This window comes from Vipera ursinii (genome assembly GCF_947247035.1).
Source record: "Vipera ursinii genome assembly, chromosome: 1".
NCBI classification, from domain to species: Eukaryota; Metazoa; Chordata; class Lepidosauria; order Squamata; family Viperidae; genus Vipera; species Vipera ursinii.
Genome location: NC_139512.1, coordinates 14,175,703 through 14,195,718, shown reverse-complemented (window position 1 = coordinate 14,195,718; position 20,016 = coordinate 14,175,703). Strand labels below are relative to the sequence as shown.

The following is a 20,016-nucleotide window of genomic DNA, read 5'->3' as shown; positions in this document are numbered from 1 at the left end:
TCTATCCCATCCTGCAAATCTGGGCTAATGTAAGGAGAGACAAGCTGGGTTAGCAAGTATCTTGGTACTTACTGGGTAGTAGATCACAGGACCCATCAGCATCTGGTAAAAAAAGAAATCCAAAGAGGCTGTTAACAATGCTATGTTAACAGAGCTAAAATCCGTAGCCGTAGACCTGGATGTCTTTGCCCACTGCCCACTGCATTTTTTTTCCTTCTGAGTACTTACAGGAAGATTTTTTGGTGTTCCATATCCATTGTTTGGCAGCATACTCTAAAGGGTAGGAAAACAATAGTGGCTGAGTCTGGAAGCTGAGTCGTGTCAACTGGACTTCTTTTCTTTGGGGTTTGAAATGTTTCGTTGTGAAGCTACTTGTGAGTTGTGAGTCTACCTCTGTGAAGATCTGACCTGGAAAGTTAACACAACCCAGGTGGCTAGAAAGGCCCAACAGAGGCTTCACTTCCTCAGGGTCTTGCGGAAGAACAGGGTAGAACAGGGGTGTCCAAACTTTTTTCAAAGAGGGCCAGATTGGATGAAGTGAACATGCTGGAGGGCCAAACATTTTTCCTAACATTCTTTGAACAATTACAATTAAATGCAAATGAATTATTTTATGCCAAGTTAATTGCAAATGGCATACTTTTTTATTTTATAACATAAGCTCAACTGACAGCTGAGTTTTCACAATGTATTTTAAATAAATTTAAAAAAAACTTACTGTGTGAGCTGTTACCAGAGAGTCTGACCTTGTCAAACTTACTTTGACAAGGTCAGACTCTCTGGTAACAGCTCACACACTTCCACCACTTCACAAATTCTGCTAGGCCAGGGCCCTACCTACCCCTGTCCAGCTCCCCACATCCCAGCCCATAAAATGGCTGTGAAACACAGAATGCGCGCACGTGCACACACACACACACAGAGAGAGACACACCCGCCCTTCCCTGGATGTCGCCTTCGCCCAGGGGAGCCAGAGGGATTTGAAGCCGGGGCAGCTCCGGCGGCAAAGAAGGCGTGCCCTCGCTGCACCGGCACAGACGCCGCACCAAGCCCGCGGCGGGGGGGAGGAGCGTGGCGGTTCAGCCAGACAAGAAAAGGTGCGGGAAGCGGCTGCCGCCTGGTAACGGCGCCCAGGCTCACAACGTGGAGGCGGCGAGCAAGCACGCGCTCAGGTCGAGGCGGCCGCGGTCCGGTGAGGGAAGACCGCCGAGGGAGTGGCTGGCCGGGCTGCGCTGCTGCCGAGCGAAGCTCGGCCGGGGTGCCCGCTCTGCTCTGCCTGGCGCCAGCTCAGAGACTCCGCCCGCCAGGCCCTTCTCCCGCTCAGCCAGGCCAGGCGCGCACCGTCAGCCTCGCTGCACCGGCACAGACGCTGCGCCAAGCCTGGGGCGGGGGGGGAGGAGCGCGGCGGTTCGGCCAGGCAGGAAAAGGTGTGGGAAGCGACTGCCGCCTGGTAACGGCGCCCGGGCTCACAACGTGGAGGCGGTGTAGCGAGGCTGACGGTGCGCGCCTGGCCTGGCTGAGTGGGAGAAGGGCCTGGCAGGCGGAGTCTCAGAACTGGCGCCAGGCAGAGCAGAGCGGGTGCCCCGGCCGAGCTTTGCTCGGCAGCAGCGCAGCCCGGCCGGCCACTCCCTCGGCGCTCTTCCCTCACTGGACCGCGGCCGCCTCGCCCTGAGCGCGCGCTTGCTCGCCGCCTCCACGTTGTGAGCCCGGGTGCCGTTACCAGGCGGCGGCCGCTTCCTGCACCTTTTCCTGCCTGGCCGAACCGCCACGCGCTCAGCCAGGCCAGGCGCGCACCATCAGCCTCGCTGCACCGGCACAGATGCCGCGCCAAGCCCGGGGTGAGGGGAAGGAGCACGGCAGTTCGGCCAGGCAGCCGGCCCTTCAACCCACCGGAGGAGCGGCAGATCGGCGCGGCCGGAGTCGGGAAAGCCACTAGAAGGGGGATGGGAATCACCTCTCCCCGCCGGGGGGGTCGCCCAGCCCGTCCCGGGAGGCTGACATTTCTGCAGCTGAAAAAGTCGTCTCGGATTCCATGGCGGAAGGTCACCCCCGGGACTCCAGCGCCAGGCAGGGCTGAGAGGGGGAGGGGGGAAGAAACGGAGGGAAGGAGACAGGGAGGAGAAAGGACGAATGGGGGGAGGGAGGGAAGGAGAAAGAGAGAAGGAAGGAAGGAAGGAAGGAAGGAAGGAAGGAAGGAAGGAAGGAAGGAAGGAAGGAAGGAAGGAAGGAAGGAAAAAGAGAGAATGGAGGCAGGAGAGAGGAAGAAGAAAGAGAAGAGAGAGAGAGAGAGAGAGAGAGAGAGAGAAAGAAAGAAAGAAAGAAAGAAAGAAAGAAAGAAAGAAAGAAAGAAAGAAAGAAAGAAAGAAAGAAAGAAAGAAAGAAAGAAAAAAGAAAGAAAGAAATCGGAGGCTTGGACAGACCCCGCTCCAGGCTCCGGGGCCGCCACCACGGAATGCCCAGCCTCGGGGGGGAGTCTTCTGCAGGCGCACCCTGGCCCCCTCCCCTCCCCTCCCTCCCTCCCGCGGCCCGTCCCCAAGGCGGCGCCCGCGGGTCCCCGGACTCACAGCATGCAGAGGGCGAAGGCGCCGGCCATGCTCTCGCTGTCGCGCACCAGGAAGCTGCCAGCCCACCCGGCCCACGCCAGCAGCTCCTCGGCCGCCGCCCGGCTCAGGTCCTTGTGGTACCAGAGCGGCCAGACCAGCACCGCCGGAGGCCCCGCACCCGGGAGCCCCAGCGCCGCCGGAGCCGCCGCCATGGGCAGCCGCGGCGTGCAGGGAAGGTGCTCAGCGGGATGGGTGGGCAGGCCGAGACCCCCGCCGGCCACCCCCGCCTCGCCCACAGTGCCACATGGCCCGACCAGAGACCCCCGGCCGCTCAGGGCATGCCCGGCCCAGCGGCTCCTCCTCTGGGCTGCGCTCCGGCCGGGATGAGGGCGCGATCCGCTCTCCGCGGGCTTCCCCTGCGCACTGGAGCTGCCCCGGGCCCCGAGCAGGCCCGGTGGAGGAGGAGGAGGAGGCGGAGGAAGCCGTGTGGAGCCCCGGAGCCTGGCTGGTGGGGTGGGGGCGGCAGCTGGGCCGGCCTGCGCTTCCTGGGGCGGCCCCTTGGCGGGGGAGGCGGGAGCAGCTCCCGAAGGGGCGGCCCTCAATCAGAAGGGAGGGCCGTGGGAGGGCCGCATTTACATACAGCAGGGAGGGCTGTTGCGGGCCGTATTAAACTGCCCCGCGGGCCGCAAATGGCCCGCGGGCCGGACTTTGGACATGCCTGGGGTAGAACAACAGCTAATGACCCTCTTTTACCGGTCTACTATAGAGAGCGTCCTCTCGTATGGTATTGTGGTTTGGTATGCTGGTCTGACAGCCGCGGATAGGAAAGCATTACGGAGGGTAGTGAGCACAGCACAAGACATTGTGGGCTGTTCCCTGACACCACTGGATGACCTCACCAGGGCTCGTTGCCTTGGAAGAGTGAGGAAGATCCTCAGGGATGACTCACACCCTGGACGGTATCTCTTTACTCTCCTACCATCTGGTAGGAGATATAGGAATATAGCCAGCCGTACCAACAGGCTGAAAAACAGCTTTTATCCGTGGGCTGTTAGGCTTTTAAATGGGACATAATCTCTGTGAACTTATGCAGAATTGACTTGGGAGGCCGGTGTGTGGTGTAGGTGGTTCACATGGTGTGGTGGGATGGAGGGTTTGTTGTCACTGTGTGTTGGGGGGAGAGAGTACGGGGGGAGGCTCAGCTAATCTCAATGTACACATGTTGTACTTTGACAATAAAGGTTTATTATTATTACTTGGATAAGCAGCAAAATATTTCAAAGCAAAAAAAAAGAGGTCCAGTTGCTGTGACTCAACTTCCAGAGAAGTCTACCTGGATGAATGAGAATCTTCATCAACAATGGCTGTTTTGTGTTGTGGGTTCTTGGAGACATCGATCGGACCGATCTAATGCAACCTATTTATTTACGAGAATAACAGCACTGAACTCAACCGACAGACTGACAGACATTTATACGTGCCGCCACTAGGCGGTGACCAATCAGATTTGAAGCTGGTTTCCCCCCTCAAATACAAACTTTAGTTTCCCTCCAAAACAGATGGAGACACATTTAAACCAAAACACATTAACGGTTAATATCAGTACATAACAGGCTGAGTCTGTGTGGTACATTTACCCAAGTCAGTTGAAGCCTTCATGGGTGCTTTTGTATCACTTGCACAACTCAGTTTTAACCTGGATTGGTTAGACCAGTGATGGCAAACCTTTGAGAGACCGAGTGCCCAAACTGCAACCCAAAACCCACTTATGTATCATCGGGTGCCGGGTGGGCGTGGCCCCTTGAGTGGGTGTGGCCAATTGGGTGGGTGTGGCTGCAATGGTAAAGCAGACTGGGTGGGACTAAAAAGTTCAATCAATCCCAACTTTGTGAGAACTTTTTTTTTCCCCACGAGAAGTTGAAATTGATTGATTGATTGAACTTTTTTTTTGTACACGGCGGCGGAGGCCTAAAGCAAAAAGGTTTTATAAAACCCACCTGAAGACCTAGGACTAGGGTGACAGCATGTGTGCCCACAGAGAGGGCTCTGCGTGCCACCTGTGGCACCTGTGCCATAGGTTCGCCACCACGGGGTTAGACAGTTTGGCCTGTTGCATATCACTCTGCTGTGTGAATGGAGGAAATGGACTAATGTTATGTTGACCTTGCAGTACTTAAAGGTGTCAGGAATTCTATCCTGCTACAGAGTCAGATAAAAGAACAGTGATATCATGGCTCAGGCTCAGAATGAGAAACTAAAGGTAAAGGTAAAGGTTCCCCTGCACATGCGTGCGAGTCGTTTCCGACTCTAGGGGCTGGTGCTCATCTCCGTTTCAAAGCCGAAGAGCTAGTGCTTGTCCGAGGACGTCTTCGTGGTCATGTGGCTGGCATGACTAGATGCCAAAGGCGCACAGAATGCTGTTACCTTCCCACCGTAGTGGTCCCTATTTTTCTACTTGCATTTTTACGTGCTTCCGAACTGCTAGGTTGGCAGAAGCTGGGACGAGTAACAGGCACTCACTCTGTTATGCAGCACTCGGGATTCGACCCGCCAAACTGCCGACCTTCTGATCGACAAGCTCAGCGTCCTAACCCACTGAGCCACTGCATCCCTTCTAATGAGAAACTAGCAGAGATCAAACTTGTTCAGAATCAATTCACAAAGACATCAAGGATCAGCAGCTGCCAATTTGTTTTAGTAAACACTTACCATGTTCCCTGTCATTGGTCCTCCTATCACGGCTAAAGATTGCAGCTCCAAGTGTCCATCAACATTGATGTCCCTCACGCTTTGTGGTGGGATTCTGTGCTTATAAGTACAAAAGGGCTTCCTGTTCACCAGGACCTATCAGAGGGCAAAGCAGAAGAGATCAAGTCTCAGTTGGGATCAGTGCTTTTTTTTGTAAAAGAAAAAGGTGCCGGAACTCACACATGTCATACAACCCGCCTTGCCTACCCTACAAGGTTCCATCCAAAAAAGGTGCCGGAACTCCATTCTGAGCCTTCTATGACAAAAAATGCCCTGGTTGGGATCATCAGTTTTCTTTGCAGAAAAACCATGTTTATTCTTGCCAGGGACACATCCCACCCCAGAGCTGAGCAGAGTAAGTAGAGTCATTGAGGGGGATCCAAAAAGGTTAAAATGAGTACATGTAAAAAGGGGGAAGGCCTTCATTTCCCTCATATCTATTTTTCCCCTGGACCAAACGTTCTGCAGCAGGTCATCCTCATTTAGTGACTGTTAGGACACTGATGAAATAGTAACCTTGAAACCAATCCTGGCATTTACAACCTTCACAGGACTGCAAAGAAAAAAAAAGTTGATCATAAACACAGTCCTCAAGTGACCACATCACTTAATGACTAATCTGCTGGCCTCAGTGGTCCATAAACAAGGCCTGCCTGTACATCACTTAAACCCTATCTGGAAGATATGAAGTTGGGAAAGTCGATATTAGATACATTTCTGGTTCATTCCGGATAAATGGTGGATTCTAGGGAGGAAATGAAGAGGCAGCTGCAGTTGCAAAAGAGCCTTCGTCACATTTACCAACCTGGTATCTGGCCTCAGTGACAATAAAGATGACTTCGAAATGCTCGCCCTTTCGGAGGACCATGTTGCGTTTATCTTCCCTTCCCCACTTGCCATCCTGAAACGTGTTGAGCCCAATGTGATTCCAGACAAAGGTAGGGATGAAGTGGAGGGGAATATCAGCCCCCTCGCAAGCAAAGTTCACACGAAACAACTCTGAAAAACTGGAAAAGAGAGAGAGAGGAAAAAAGTAGAGGAAAATTAAATGAGATGTGCAGGAATCTCAGAGTAGAGATCGGTCCTCCTCACTTCTCCATTGGCCTGAATCTGGAATCTGCAGGATGCTGGATTTTTGCTTGAGGAAAAGAATCAAGCTCCTCACCCTCATGGCTTAGCTAGAGCTGGAAGAAGCAGGAAGTGGAACTATCCAAAGAATTAAGAAAGGCTTTAATCTTGGCACAAATTTGGATTATATTTTTATTTTATTTTATTTAATTTAATTTGTATACCGCCCTTCTCCCGAAGGACTCAGGGCAGTGAACAGGGCAATAAATACTAAAGTACCGAAATACAAAAATTAAGAAGAGATTAAACCATAATGCCCAAATACAACAAATAAATTACATAAAAACAGTAATAAAACCCAAACCCATCAAACCAGGCCGGCTTGTTCAAACAAATAGGTCTTTAGATCACGTCGGAAGGAGCGAAGGTCGGGAGCCATCCGGAGCCCAACCGGTAAACGGTTCCACAGATCAAGCGCACCCACAGAGAACGCCCTCCCCCTGGGGGTCACCAGTTGGCACTCTCTGACTGGTGGCACCCTGAGGAGGCCCTCTCTGTGGGAGCGCACTGGGCGAAGGGAAGTTGATGCCGGCCACAGGTGCTCCCTAAGGTACTCCGGACCCATGCCATGTAGGGCTTTAAAGGTCATTACCAGCACCTTGAATCTCACCCAGAAGGCAACTGGAAGCCAATGCAGCTCACGGAGCAGAGGTGTAACATGGGAGTATCGGGAGACCCCCAACACGACTCTCACGGCTGCATTCTGCACCAGCTGGAGCCTCCGAGTGGTCGTCAAGGGCAGCCCCATGTAGAGAGCGTTGCAGTAGTTTAACCGAGAGGTCACAAGCGCATGAGTGACTGTACGTAAGGCATCCCGGTCTAGATAGGGCCACAACTGGCGCACCAGGCGAACCTGGGCAAAGGCCCCCCTAGTCACAGTTACTATATGATCTTCTAAAGAAAGCTGTGAGTCTAGGAGGACTCCCAAGTTGTGAGCCCTATCTACGGGGGGTAATAACTCACCCCCCATAGAAAGAGATGGAATATTCTGAATATCCCGGGATACCGACACGCACAGCCACTCGGTCTTGTCAGGGTTGAGCCGAAGCCTGTTCCTCCCCATCCAGACCCGGACCGCTTCCAGGCAACGGGACATCACGTCGAGGGCATCACTGGGGTGGTTTGGGGTCGAAATAAAAATCTGGGTATCATCAGCATACTGATGATACCCAACTCCAAAACCACGGATGATCTCACCCAGAGGCTTCATGTAGATGTTGAACAGGAGAGGCAAGAGGACTGATCCCTGAGGAACTCTGCAAACGAGAGGCCTCGAGGTCGACCTCTGTCCCCCTGCCAACACCGACTGCAAACGTCCCAGGAGGTAGGAGGAGAACCACTGAAGAACCGTGCCTCCCACACCCAATCACCTGAGACGCCGCAGCAGGATACCATGGTCGATGGTATCAAAAGCCGCTGAGAGGTCTAATAGGACTAGGACAGAGGAACATCCCCTGTCCCGGGCCCTCCAGAGATCATTCACCAGAGCGACCAATGCCGTCTCCGTGCTGTACCCAGGCCTGAAACCCGATTGGTACGGGTCTTGATAGTCAGCTTCCTCCAGGACCAAAGGGAGCTGATGCGCCACCATGCTCTCAACAACCTTCGCAAGCAAGCGAAGGTTGGAGACCGGACAAAAGTTGTTTAATACAGCTGGGTCCAAGGCAGGCTTCTTGAGGAGAGGTCTCACCACTGCCTCCTTCAAGATGGCGGGGAAACTACCCTCACTCAAAGATGCAGATATCACTGCCTGGAGCCAGCCTCGTGTCCCTTCCCGAGCTGCATAAACCAGCCAGGAAGGGCACCGGTCCAATAAACACGTGGTGGAGCTCAGCTTCCCCATAATCCTGTCCACTTCCTCCGGAGTCACAGGATCGAACTCCTCCCAGATAACATCGAGAAGACCACCCATGTCCTGATCGTCAGACTCTGCCCAGTCGGAGTCCAAACCGGTCCGAATCCAAGCAATTTTGTCCGACAGATGTTGACTAAACTCCTCAGCACGACCCTGCAAGGTCCCTCCTGATTAAGGAGGGAGCGGGTCACCCTAAACAGAGCGGCCGGGCGATTATCTGCAGACGCGATGAGGGTAGCGAAGTAATTAGACCTTGCCATCCTCATCGCCGCGAGATAAGACCTAGTAAAGGATCTTAGTCGCGATCGGTCGGATTCAGACCGGCTGGATCTCCAACAGCTCTCTAGGCCCCGTCTCCGATGCTTCATCTCCCGGAGCTCAGCGGAAAACCATGGAGCCCACTGGGATCTGCACCAGGTCAGGGGCTGCAAGGGTACAACTCGGTCAAGTGCCTCCGTGGCTGCCTTTTCCCAGGCTTCCACTAAGGCATCCGCTGAGCTGTGAGCAAAGGAGGCAGGTGGGGACCCCAGCACTGCCTGGAACCTCTCAGGGTCCATTAAGCACCTGGGGCGGAACCATCTCGTTGGTTCAACAGGCCCACGACGGGGAGTGGCAAAACGGAAGACCAACAACCTTAAAAACATAATAATCTTTCTACTATTATTTTAATTATGGTCGCATCTTGTCTTTCCTATGAATCCCCAAAAGAATGTTACCCTTTAGTGTATTTAGGCAATGTGCCTTGGACATATATAGCCATCCCAGGATGGAGTCCATCAGGGACTGGTTGATGGTAAGGGAGATTCTGGAAAAAAAAGAGAAAAATGATAAAACCAATTAATAAGTTTACATCTCCTGCTGAATGTGATCATTAGAGAAACATTCCCTAATTTGGGAGGAATTAATTTGGGGAGGGATTATGGATTGAAAATGCATCATTGGTCTTCATCAGAGGCAGAAGTTAATTTGTTGTTCTTTTAACAGCCTCCCCTCCAAAGATTTAAAGGGGGGGTTAGTTATTTATACATATTTGTAGAAATGCTCAAGGCAGGTTTTTTTTTTTACTAGCCAGGGTGTTCTAGGGATGGGAGACCAAGCTCTGCAGAAAGGGAAGTTAAGACAGACAAGATACTGAATGACTAAGAGAAAAGCTGTTTTTCTCCCAAATGAGATGGATTCTTAAGGTAGAATACAGTAAGTTTTTTTTTTAAAAAAAGATATTATTAAAAATTGGTCAGTGAAGAGGGGCTTGAAGCCCAGCCAAGAAAGTCATGAGAAAAGCTTCTCAGACAAGCCCTACCTAGTTCAACAAAGATAAAAGGAGGGAGGGGGAAGCAAATTCAGGTGTACAAGATTCTTTTTATATATTTGAATATATACTTTTGTTATATATTTTTAAAAGAAGGTAAAACTAATACAAATTAAAGTGAGAAAAAGAGAAGGAAGAAATAAAAGAAAAAGCTAAAAGTGCAAGAAAAGAAGTAGAAAAAAAGATAGCTTCCATTTTTTTGATAGCAGTTTTAAATAAATTATAAATTTACCTCTTATGTTATGGTTACAAAATGATTCTTTTCTTTCTATAATTTATACAACCATCAAAACTATAAATCATGTTATTATTATTTTCTGTCTCATGCTAAAAATCCATAAGGACAACTTGCGAGATGTGGTTACTTAATAATAATAATAATAAGTTGGAAGGGACCTTGGAGTTCATCTAGTCCAGACATGTCAAACACAAGGCCCGGGGGCCAGATCCGGCCCGCGAAGTGGTTTCATCCGGCCCACGAAGCCATCCTGGAAAGAGTGAGGGAACGGCCCCCACTGCCTTGGCCCTGGCCCAGAGACCCTCCTCCTGCCAGAGACCCTCAGATCTGTCCCACTCCTGCCCAGGCCCCCATAGGCACCCTTGATGCAAATGATGCAGAGCTGGCCACGCCCACCCAATAGGCCGTACACACTCTAGCCACACCCACCCAGTAGGCCACACCCACCCACCCCCCTGAGGGCAACCGCAATGCTGATGCGGCCCTCAATGAAATTGAGTTTGACACCTCTGGTGTAGAGCATGATGCAGTAATTCATGAGTGACCATGTGCAGAGCCTCATGTTCCATGTCAGGGTACAACTGGTACACAACATGAAGTTGTACAAAGGCCCTCTTACCCACAACTACTACCTACTCTATGAGCAGGAGTTGTGAGTTCTGAATGACTCTTGCGAGGTGCACCAGGTCTGTCTGGGATAGTGCAAACCCACCCAGAATTAATGAGGATAAACAGGTAGATCCTCAGGTCCTTTGCTCCCACAGTCATTCCATCTTGCCTGGCTTCAGCTGAAGCCTCTTAATCAGCCTAGAATTGCTATGTAGCCACAAGCAGACTACGTCCAACTCCCCACCCCTTAAATTCCTTTGACCCTTATCTAACTTGAGTGATGCCGAAGTGTGCCAGGAATTTTAACATCATCATCATCATCATCATCATCATCATCATCATCATCATCATCATAAAGTTGGAAGGGACCTTGGAGGTCATCTAGTCCAACCCCCTGCTCAGGCAGGAAACCTTATACCATTTCAGGCAAATGGCTGTCCAGTCTCTTCTTAAAAACTTCCAGTGTTGGAGCATTCACCACCTCTGGAGGCAGGTTGTTCCACTGGTTAATTGTTCTGACTGTCGGGAAGTTTCTCCTTAGTTCTAGGTTGCTTCTCTCCTTGACTAGTTTCCATCCGTTGCTTCTTGTCCTGCCTTCAGGGGCTTTGGAGAATAGTTTGGCTCCCTCTTCTTTGTGGCAGCCCCTGAGATATTGGAACACTGCTATCATGTCACCCCTCACCCTTCTCTTCATTAAACTACACATACCCAATTCCAGCAACCGTTCCCTATATGTTTTAGCCTCCAGTCCCCCAATCATCTTTGTTGCTCTTCTCTGCACTCTTTCTAGAGTCTCGACATCTTTTTTACATCGTGGTGACCAAAACCAAAACATGCTACAGAGGAATACAAAACTACAGCAATGTAATGGCCCAGGCACTGGACTCAGATTCTGAGTCAGAGATAGTCCAGCTGAAAGTCCAGATAGTACCAGATTAGTAGAAAAGAAAGCAGTGTAGAGAAGGTCTATTAGGGTACTGGCCAAGCAAAGGAGTAGACTTTCTAATGAGTGACAACGACTGCAGCTTATAGAAGAGACTTACTCTGCCTCTATCCCATTCGCTTTGAACACCATATGACATTGACAATACCGTGCCATCACTCTGCTGAACACTTATTTCCCACACCTCTGTTCTCACTTCTTATCTATTTTTCATTTTTTTTCATCTTTCCTATCTTTTCCTATTGGTTTCTCATGATTTAACAATTGTTGTTTGCAACTTATGATTAATAATTGTAACTATGATTTATGACCAATTACTAGCTGTTTCCGATCATCACTTGTCCAATAAAGAATATTCTATTCTACTCTATTTTGTTCTTCCATTCCCTATTCTATTCTATTCTATTCTATTCTATTCTATTCTATTCTATTCTATTCTATTCTATTCTATTCTATTCTATTCTTCCATTATTCTATTCTATTCTATTCTATTCTATTCTATTCTATTCTATTCTATTCTATTCTATTCTATTCTATTCTATTCTATTCTATTCTATTCTATTCTATTCTATTCTATTCTATTCTTCCATTATTCTATTCTATTCTATTCTATTCTATTCTAGTCTAGTCTAGTCTAGTCTAGTCTAGTCTAGTCTAGTCTAGTCTAGTCTAGTCTAGTCTAGTCTATTCTAGTCTAGTCTAGTCTAGTCTAGTCTAGACTAGTCTAGTCTAGTCTAGTCTAGTCCAGTCCAGTCCAGTCTAGTCTAGTCTGGTTTAGTCTATTCCCCATTCCTTATTCTATTCTATTCTATTCTATTCTATTCTATTCTATTCTATTCTATTCTATTCTATTCTATTCTATTCTATTCTATTCTATTCTATTCTATTCTATTCTATTCTATTCTATTCTATTCTATTCTATTCCATTCCATTCCATTCCATTCCATTCTGTTTCTTGAAAATCCGACTTTGAAACATTGGGTTGACTCTGGATGACTCTTCGTCATGCTCCTATTCACAAAGCAAACTTTACAGGCAAATCTTTGCTTTGTTTACATTCATTTCTTCACTGTAAATGGTTCAGCTTTGTGGTAAACTGATAGATAGCAATAGCACTTAGACTTATATACCACTCCATATTGCTTTACAGCCCTCTCTAAGAGGTTTATATATTCCCCCCATCAATTTGGGTCCTCATTTTATTGACCTCGGAAGGATGGAAGGCTGAGTCAACCTTGAATGCCCTAGATTACTCAAACTCAGCCTCTCTTTGTGTGTGCATGAGTATCTCTCTCTCTCTCTCTCTCTCTCTCTCTCTCTCTCTCTCTCTCTCTCTCTCTCTCTCTGTGTGTGTGTGTGTGTGTGTGTGTGTGTGTGTGTGTTTGTGTGTGTATCTGAAGCCTCCACCAGGACAAAGTAACTGAACTCAGCTCTTAAGACACAGTTGGGGATTGTCACCTTTGTTGTACAAAAGCCTAGAAAGGTAATTTGGACAAAGCCAAAAATTACACTGTGGCCTTGGCCTGACTATCTATTGTAAGCATTTCACAGAAGGTTACCATTCTGCATCTCAGAGTCTGGCTTTTCAATAGAGAAAGCACAGGAAACAGATTTCTAATCTTCTGACTGAAGAGGCAGGTTGTCGTATTTAGCCATTGCACCCTTCCTGGCCTTTGTTAGTTAAGGATGTACGGGTGTTTGCTAAGCCATTCCGAGAGTTTAGGCAACATATCTTAAAAGTGCCAGATCAAGAAATACCACTTTATGGACATCTGCAAGACAGAGAGCAAGACCTGAAATGCTATAGGTTCTCGTGCTTGAGCAGGGGGCTGAACTAGAAGACCTCCAAGGACAAGAATCAACGGATGGAAACTAGTCAAGGAGAGAAGCAACCTGGAATTAAGGAGAAACTTCCTGACAGTTAGAACAAATGACCAGAGGAACAACCTGCCTCCAGAAGTGGCAAATGCTCCAACACTGGAGGTTTTTAAGAAGAGACTGGACAGCCATTTGCCTGAAATGGTATAGGGTTTCCTCCATGAGCAGGGGGTTGGACTAGATGACCTCCAAGGTCCCTTCCAACTTCTTCTTCTTCTTCTTCTTCTTCTTCTTCTTCTTCTTCTTCTTCTTCTTCTTCTTCTTCTTCTTCTTCTTCTTCTTCTTCTTGTTAGTTGCGAAGTCATGTCCGACCCATCGCGACCCTATGGACAACGTTCCTCCAGGCCTTCCTGTCCTCTACCATCTTCTGCAGTCCATTTAAGCTCAGGCCTACTGCTTCAGTGACTCTATCCAGCCACCTCATTCTCTGTCGTCCCCTTCTTCTATTGCCCTCAATCTTTCCCAGCATTAGGCTCTTCTCCAGTGAGTCATTATTATTACTATTATTATTATTATTATTATTATTATTATTAGTAGTAGTAGTAGTAGTAGTAGCAATAGTAGTATTAATATTGATATTGATATTGATATTGATATTGATATTGATATTAATATTAATATTAATATTAATATTAATATTAATATTAATATTAATATTAATATTAATATTAATATTAATATTAATATTAATATTAATATTAATATTAATATTAATATTAATATTAATATTATTACTTCCAGCTCTGTTCTATTCTAAACCTTGGCTCCTTGTTCAGTTGCTGCTCCTAGCGTCATTCTGGAATGGTTATTTTTGCGAGTGTGCAGAATAGGAGGACAAGAACACAGAGGACAGCCATTCTTTGAGGGGCAAGAAGGTTAGAAGAAGAGAGACTGGAGAGAGAAAAAAAGAGAGAAAGCGGCAGTTTGAAGGTAGAACAAAGCCCAGAATCAGTTCCCAAGGAGAGATCAAGGCTCAGGATGTGACAACTTGTCCATAGCAAATGCTGACCACGTTTCCCATCATTGGACCTTCCATGACAGCCAGAGTTTGAAGCTCCACGTCTCCATCGACATGGATGTTCTGCACGCTTTGGAGTGGCATTCTGTGCTTGAAGGTACAGAAGAGCTTCTTGTTCACTATTATCTGCCAGAGGGCAAAGATGAAGGGATCAAGTCGCAATTGGGATCATCCATCTTTATGTGCAGGGGGGAAAAACAGTTCGTTCTCGCAAGGAGCACATGCCACCCCAAGGGAGCAATAGAAGGGGGTCAAAAATATGAATATGTGTGCATGTAAAAATGGAGAGGCCTTTATTTCACTGATACCCATTCACCCCCCCCAACTACCTCCAAAAGGTTTTCCCTTCAGCTAGAGGTCATCCTCATTTAATGACTGTTTGCAAATAGGATAGTGATAAAATAAAAACTTTGCAACCAAAGCATGCATTTACAATCTGCACAGGTCTTTCGAGCAAAGAAACGCTGACGTTTGATCATAAACACAGTCCTAGTTTCAGTTAGTGACCCCCATCACTTAATGACTGAGATGCTAATCCCAGTTGTTGCTAAACCTGAACTACCTGTACATTAAAGGTAAAGGTAAAGGTTCCCCCGCACATGTATGCTAGTCGTTTCCGACTCTAGGGGCCGGTGCTCATCTCCATTTCAGAGCCAAAGAGCCAGCGCTTGTCCGAGGACGTCTCCGTGGTCATGTGGCCGGCATGACTAGATGCCAAAGGCGCACGGAACGCTGTTACCTTCCCACCGTAGTGCTCCCTATTTTTCTACTTGCATTTTTTACATGCTTTCGAACTGCTAGGTTGGCAGAAGCTGGGACGAGTAACAGGCGCTCGCTCTGCTACGCGACACTCGGAATTCGACCCGCCAAACTGCCGACCTTCCGATCGACAAGCTCAGCGTCCTAACCCACTGAGCCACCGCGTCCCTGTACATTACTTAAACCCTATCTGGAAGATATGAACTTGGGAAAGTCAGTATTAAATACATTTGTGGTTCATTCCAGACAAAGGGTGAATTCTGGGGGAGGTGGGGGGGAATGAAAGGGCACCTGCAGTCCCAAAGGAGGTTCTGTTACATTACCAACCTGGTATCCGGCCCCACTGAGGAGAAAGATGACCTCAAAATGCTCGCCATTTTGGAAGGGCATCTTGTATTTCTCTTCCTTTCCCCACCTGCCAGCCTGAAACGTATTGAGCAGAATATCCCCTGCATCAAATTGAGGGCTGAAATGGAAGGGAATGTCAGACCCATTGTGCTGGCAACAGGCAAAGTCCAACCGGAATCTTGAAGAGAAAGGAAAACAGAAGAAAAAAATTAAATGGGGCCTCAGAGCAGAGTTTTGCTCCCTTCTCCTTTGCTTGAACTACCGGGTGCTGGTTTTTTTTTGCTTGAAGAGAAGAGTCAATGGCTTAACTGGTGTTGTAAGAAGCAGGAAGTGTAACTATCCAGAGAATGAAGAAAGGTTTTCATCTTGGCACAGAATTTGGATTATATAAACTACCCCTAACATAATAATAGGGACGCGGTGGCTCAGTGGGTTAGGATGCTGAGCTTGTCGATCAGATGGTCAGCAGTTTGGCGGGTCGAATCCCGAGTGTCACGTAGCAGAGTGAGCGCCTGTTACTCGTCCCAGCTTCTGCCAACCTAGCAGTTCGAAAGCACGTAAAAATGCAAGTAGAAAAATAGAGACCACTCCGGTGGGAAGGTAACAGCGTTCCGTGCGCCTTTGGCGTCTAGTCATGCCGGCCACATGACCACAGAGATGTCTTCGGACAAGCGCTGGCTCTTCGGCTTTGAAACGGAGATGAGCACCGGCCCCTAGAGTCGGAAATGACTAGCAAGCATGTGCGGGGGAACCTTTACCTTAACATAATAATAATAATCTTATTGTTGTTTTGAGTAGGGTAGCATCTTGCCCTTCCTGTGACCCCACCAAGGAAAGTTACCTGTTGGCATGTTTGGGCACTGTGCCTAGCATATATACAGACATCCCAGGATGAAGTCCACCAGGCACAGGTTGATGGTAAGGGAGAGTCTGGAAGAGAAGAAAATAATGGACCAAACCAAAACACAACTACCAGTCAAATAGAATGGGGGGGAGGGAGGACTGGAGCGCACCCACTCAGTCTATGCACGTCCAACCTCTTGCCTTGCCTGGGCTACTGCATTGGGTGAAGAGGAATTGGATTGGGTCGCATATAAAATATATAATACAGTTAATGTATATAACTTTATATTATTATTATTATTATTATTATTATTATTATTATTATTATTATTATTATTATTATTATTATTATTATTATAAAGTTGAAAGGGACCTTAGAGGTCTTCTAGTCCAACCCTATACCATTTCAGGCAAATGGTTGTCTAGTATCTTCTTAAAAACCTCCAGTGTTGGAGCCATTCACCACCTCTGGAGGCTGGTTGTTCCACTGATTAATTATTCTAACTGTCAGAAAATTCCTCTTTAATTCTGGGTTGCTTCTCTCCTTGACCAGTTTTCATCTGTCGTTTCTTGTCCTGCCTTCAGGGGCTTTGGAGAATAGCTTGACTCCCTCTTCTTTGTGGCAGCCCCTGAGATATTGGAACAGTGCTATCATTTCACCCCTCATCCTTCTCTTCGTTAAACTAGACCTACCCAATTCCAGCAACCGTTCCCTATATGTTTTAGCCTCCAGTCCCCTAATCATCTTTGTTGCTCTTCTCTGTACTCTTTCTAGACACTCAACATCTTTTTTACATCGTGGTGACCAAAACTGGATGCCGTATTCCAAGTGTGGCCTTACCAAAGCATTGTAGAGTGGTATTAACACTTCACGTGATCTTGATTCTGTCCCTCTGTTAATGCAGCCTAGCACTGTGTTGGCTTTTTTATACCTGTGCCTTGTATCAGCTTTTCCATGTGGCTTCTGAGTCAAACAAAGACTTCCTAAGAGGGCCTCTGCTAACAATTAATCCCCCCACCCAACATGGTAGGGAAAGGAAGGCCTGGAGGAAGCAGAAGAACTGCAGCCACCAACTGGTTCTGCTTTAACTCAATGGGTTGATCAGACTGACTGGATGCAGCCAGAGAGCAATACAATTGAAAATTTCAATTGATAATTGAAAAACAATGACACATGTGTGAGATATTATCATAATAATTGTGATATTGCTTCCTTGCTGGCAAAAATCACCACAAATCAGCAGACACCATCAAGCCCATCTCATGCCTTCCCATCCTCCCCACATGGACATCCCTGGCTGAAATCTAAATCCTCCCCTTTGCTGCTCAGTCCCCAGGGGGAAATCTCCCCCCCCCCCCACAAGATGGCTGTTGGATCTATTTTTGAGAGGTCAGTTATTGGAAAGAAAGGTAAAAATGGGCAGAATATTTTGACTCTTCCTGCTGTGATGATTCTCTAGAGATGCTTTTGGTTTAGGCAGAAGAAAGATAACAGGGGTGCTTGTTTAGATCAAAGCATATGAAAGAAAGCAATGGCAGGAAATAAGCAAAAGCTACTTACTGGTTTTGTATTTGTATCACCAGTGAGCATACTCTAAAATGGAAAAAAAGGATACCTTTATAATTATGATGTGGCAATGCATACTATGAGGATTTCTATGCATCTGGCATAGAATAGAATAGAATAGAATAGAATAGAATAGAATAGAATAGAATAGAATAGAATAGAATAGAATAGAATAGAATAGAATAGAATAGAATAGAATAGAATAGAATAGAAACAGGAAGAAGAAAAAATAGAATAGAATAGAATAGAATAGAATAGAATAGAATAGAATAGAATAGAATAGAATAGAATAGAATAGAATAGAATAGAACAACAGAACAAAAAAAACAGAACAGAACAGAACACAATAGAATCTGGAAGGGACCTTGGAGGTCTTCTAGTCCAGCCACCTGCTCAAGCAGGAGAACCTACACCATCTCAGACTACATTTTGTTCAAATCAAGAGTGGGTCCATGTGGGCCACAGAGGGTATTAATATCAATGGCATGGTTTGAGCAAAGTAGATAATCATTTAATCACAATCATAATAAAGTTGGAAGGGACCTTGGAGGTCATCTAGTCCAACCCCCTGCTCAGGCAGGAAACCCTATACCATTTCAGACAAATTGGCTGTCCACTCCAAAACCACTCCAAAACTCACTTATCAACTATCTTTCTTGCAGCAAAAAAGGTGGGTTGAGGATTGATTTACATTCAATCCTCTCCTTTAAATATTCACAAGCGTTTATAGTTCCCTGCTGGAATTTTCTCAAATGTCTGGAGATTCTTGGGGCTACTGTGATCATAGCTGAGAAAGGTAACCTAGGAGACATAGAAGAAATGAGAGATTTTAACTTTGTGTTTACTTACCATCAGTTTAGGCAGTCCTTTGCCATCATTAGCTTTCATGATAATAGGCATTATTTTTTTCTTATAAGGCTATAAGGAAGAAGAAGAAGAAAAGGCATTTATAGATTCCTTCATAGGTTGTGCCAGTGCATAATATGAGTGCCGTTGCTTGGGCCACTGCAGTGCACTAAAATAAACTGGTGAGCTTTTGAGGGCCATGGAGGACACTGGTGTGAATGAATTTACAACAGCAGAGTAGGCACATAAAGCCACATCAACCTCTTAGGTAAGGAAAGCCATGGCAGGGATTCATGGAAAAGCACTATAATGTTGTGGGGTATCTTAGCAGAATCTTGAAAGCCTATCCTGAACTTCACCGCTCCTTTCCAAAGAGAACAAAGGCAAGTTGGTTTCCAAACCATATCCTGATAAAATTGATCCTCAGAAGGGAAATGTGGAAATATATTTTAGCAGAAAATGGCATCTGACAGAAAGACCGTTTGAACTCACAACCTACCATTTTGCGGAGAGAGAGAAAACACACAATCAGGGAGAAGTAACTTTGGAGAAACCCTAACCCCATTCAAACAAGCATCCCTTGGGGACAATTGCAAAATCTAAGTTTTTCCTTTTGCTGATGGGTACCCAGAGACACCATCATTGCAGTTTGGGAGTCGGTCTTGTTATAAGGAATATAGTAGGTATTTGAAGCTGTTTTAAAAGGAAACTTAAAACAGGTGAAATGTTTTGGTTGTGCCTGCTTGGTTTCTGCTTTGGGGTATCTGAAGATGCTTTCTGGAAGGTCTGAAACAGCAGTCTTCAAACTTGGCCCTTTTATGACCTGTGGACTTCAACTCCCAGAATTCCTCACCCAGCGTGCCCAGCTGAGGAATTCTGGGAGTTGAAGTCCACAAGTCATAAAAGGGCCAAGTTTGAAGACCCCTGATCTGGAATAACAAAAGGGATGTTTTACTGCATGCAAGAAGATGATTCAAAGACAGGAGAGAATATGAACAAGCAGGTACTTACCATTAGCACAAAATTATCAACTTGATGTTTACCTATATTCTAGAATGGAAAGAAAAGCATTACTTTTCTTTTGAAAAGATACCACATGTGACTTTTACCTGATGTAAAAGGGATGCACATTTTAAAGTTTACTATCAGATGAGTTAATACTGGGGGCACCCGAGTTTAAAAACAGAAGATGCTATGGCAAATGGTATGTGATAAAATGTTCTGGCAGTTCTCTGTTCATGCAAGCTAGATCATCAGAGATTTATAAATAATGATATGCATGGCATGATACAGTATCATCACAAAAAAGCTGCAATTATCTACCTGCGTTTTGTCATAGACCGCTCAGAACGGAGTTCCGGCACCTTTTTTGGATGGAACCTTG

General features: G+C 46.8%; 1 protein-coding gene across 1 annotated transcript in view; it reads right to left on the bottom strand.

Annotated features, from left to right (window-relative positions):
• LOC310641037 (galectin-9-like) overlaps positions 1 to 20,016 on the bottom strand; it is a 42,592-nt gene that overhangs the window by 4,331 nt on the left and 18,245 nt on the right. The window contains exons 10-20 of the mRNA XM_083363684.1: positions 19,644 to 19,682; positions 18,636 to 18,704; positions 17,781 to 17,813; positions 16,218 to 16,306; positions 15,356 to 15,554; positions 14,261 to 14,395; positions 8,991 to 9,079; positions 6,097 to 6,298; positions 5,253 to 5,387; positions 229 to 273; positions 73 to 102 (exon numbers count right to left, since the gene is read on the bottom strand). Of these exons, the coding sequence (XP_083219810.1) occupies positions 73 to 102; positions 229 to 273; positions 5,253 to 5,387; positions 6,097 to 6,298; positions 8,991 to 9,079; positions 14,261 to 14,395; positions 15,356 to 15,554; positions 16,218 to 16,306; positions 17,781 to 17,813; positions 18,636 to 18,704; positions 19,644 to 19,682 (1,065 nt within the window). The remainder of the gene's footprint in view (positions 1 to 72; positions 103 to 228; positions 274 to 5,252; positions 5,388 to 6,096; positions 6,299 to 8,990; positions 9,080 to 14,260; positions 14,396 to 15,355; positions 15,555 to 16,217; positions 16,307 to 17,780; positions 17,814 to 18,635; positions 18,705 to 19,643; positions 19,683 to 20,016) is intronic.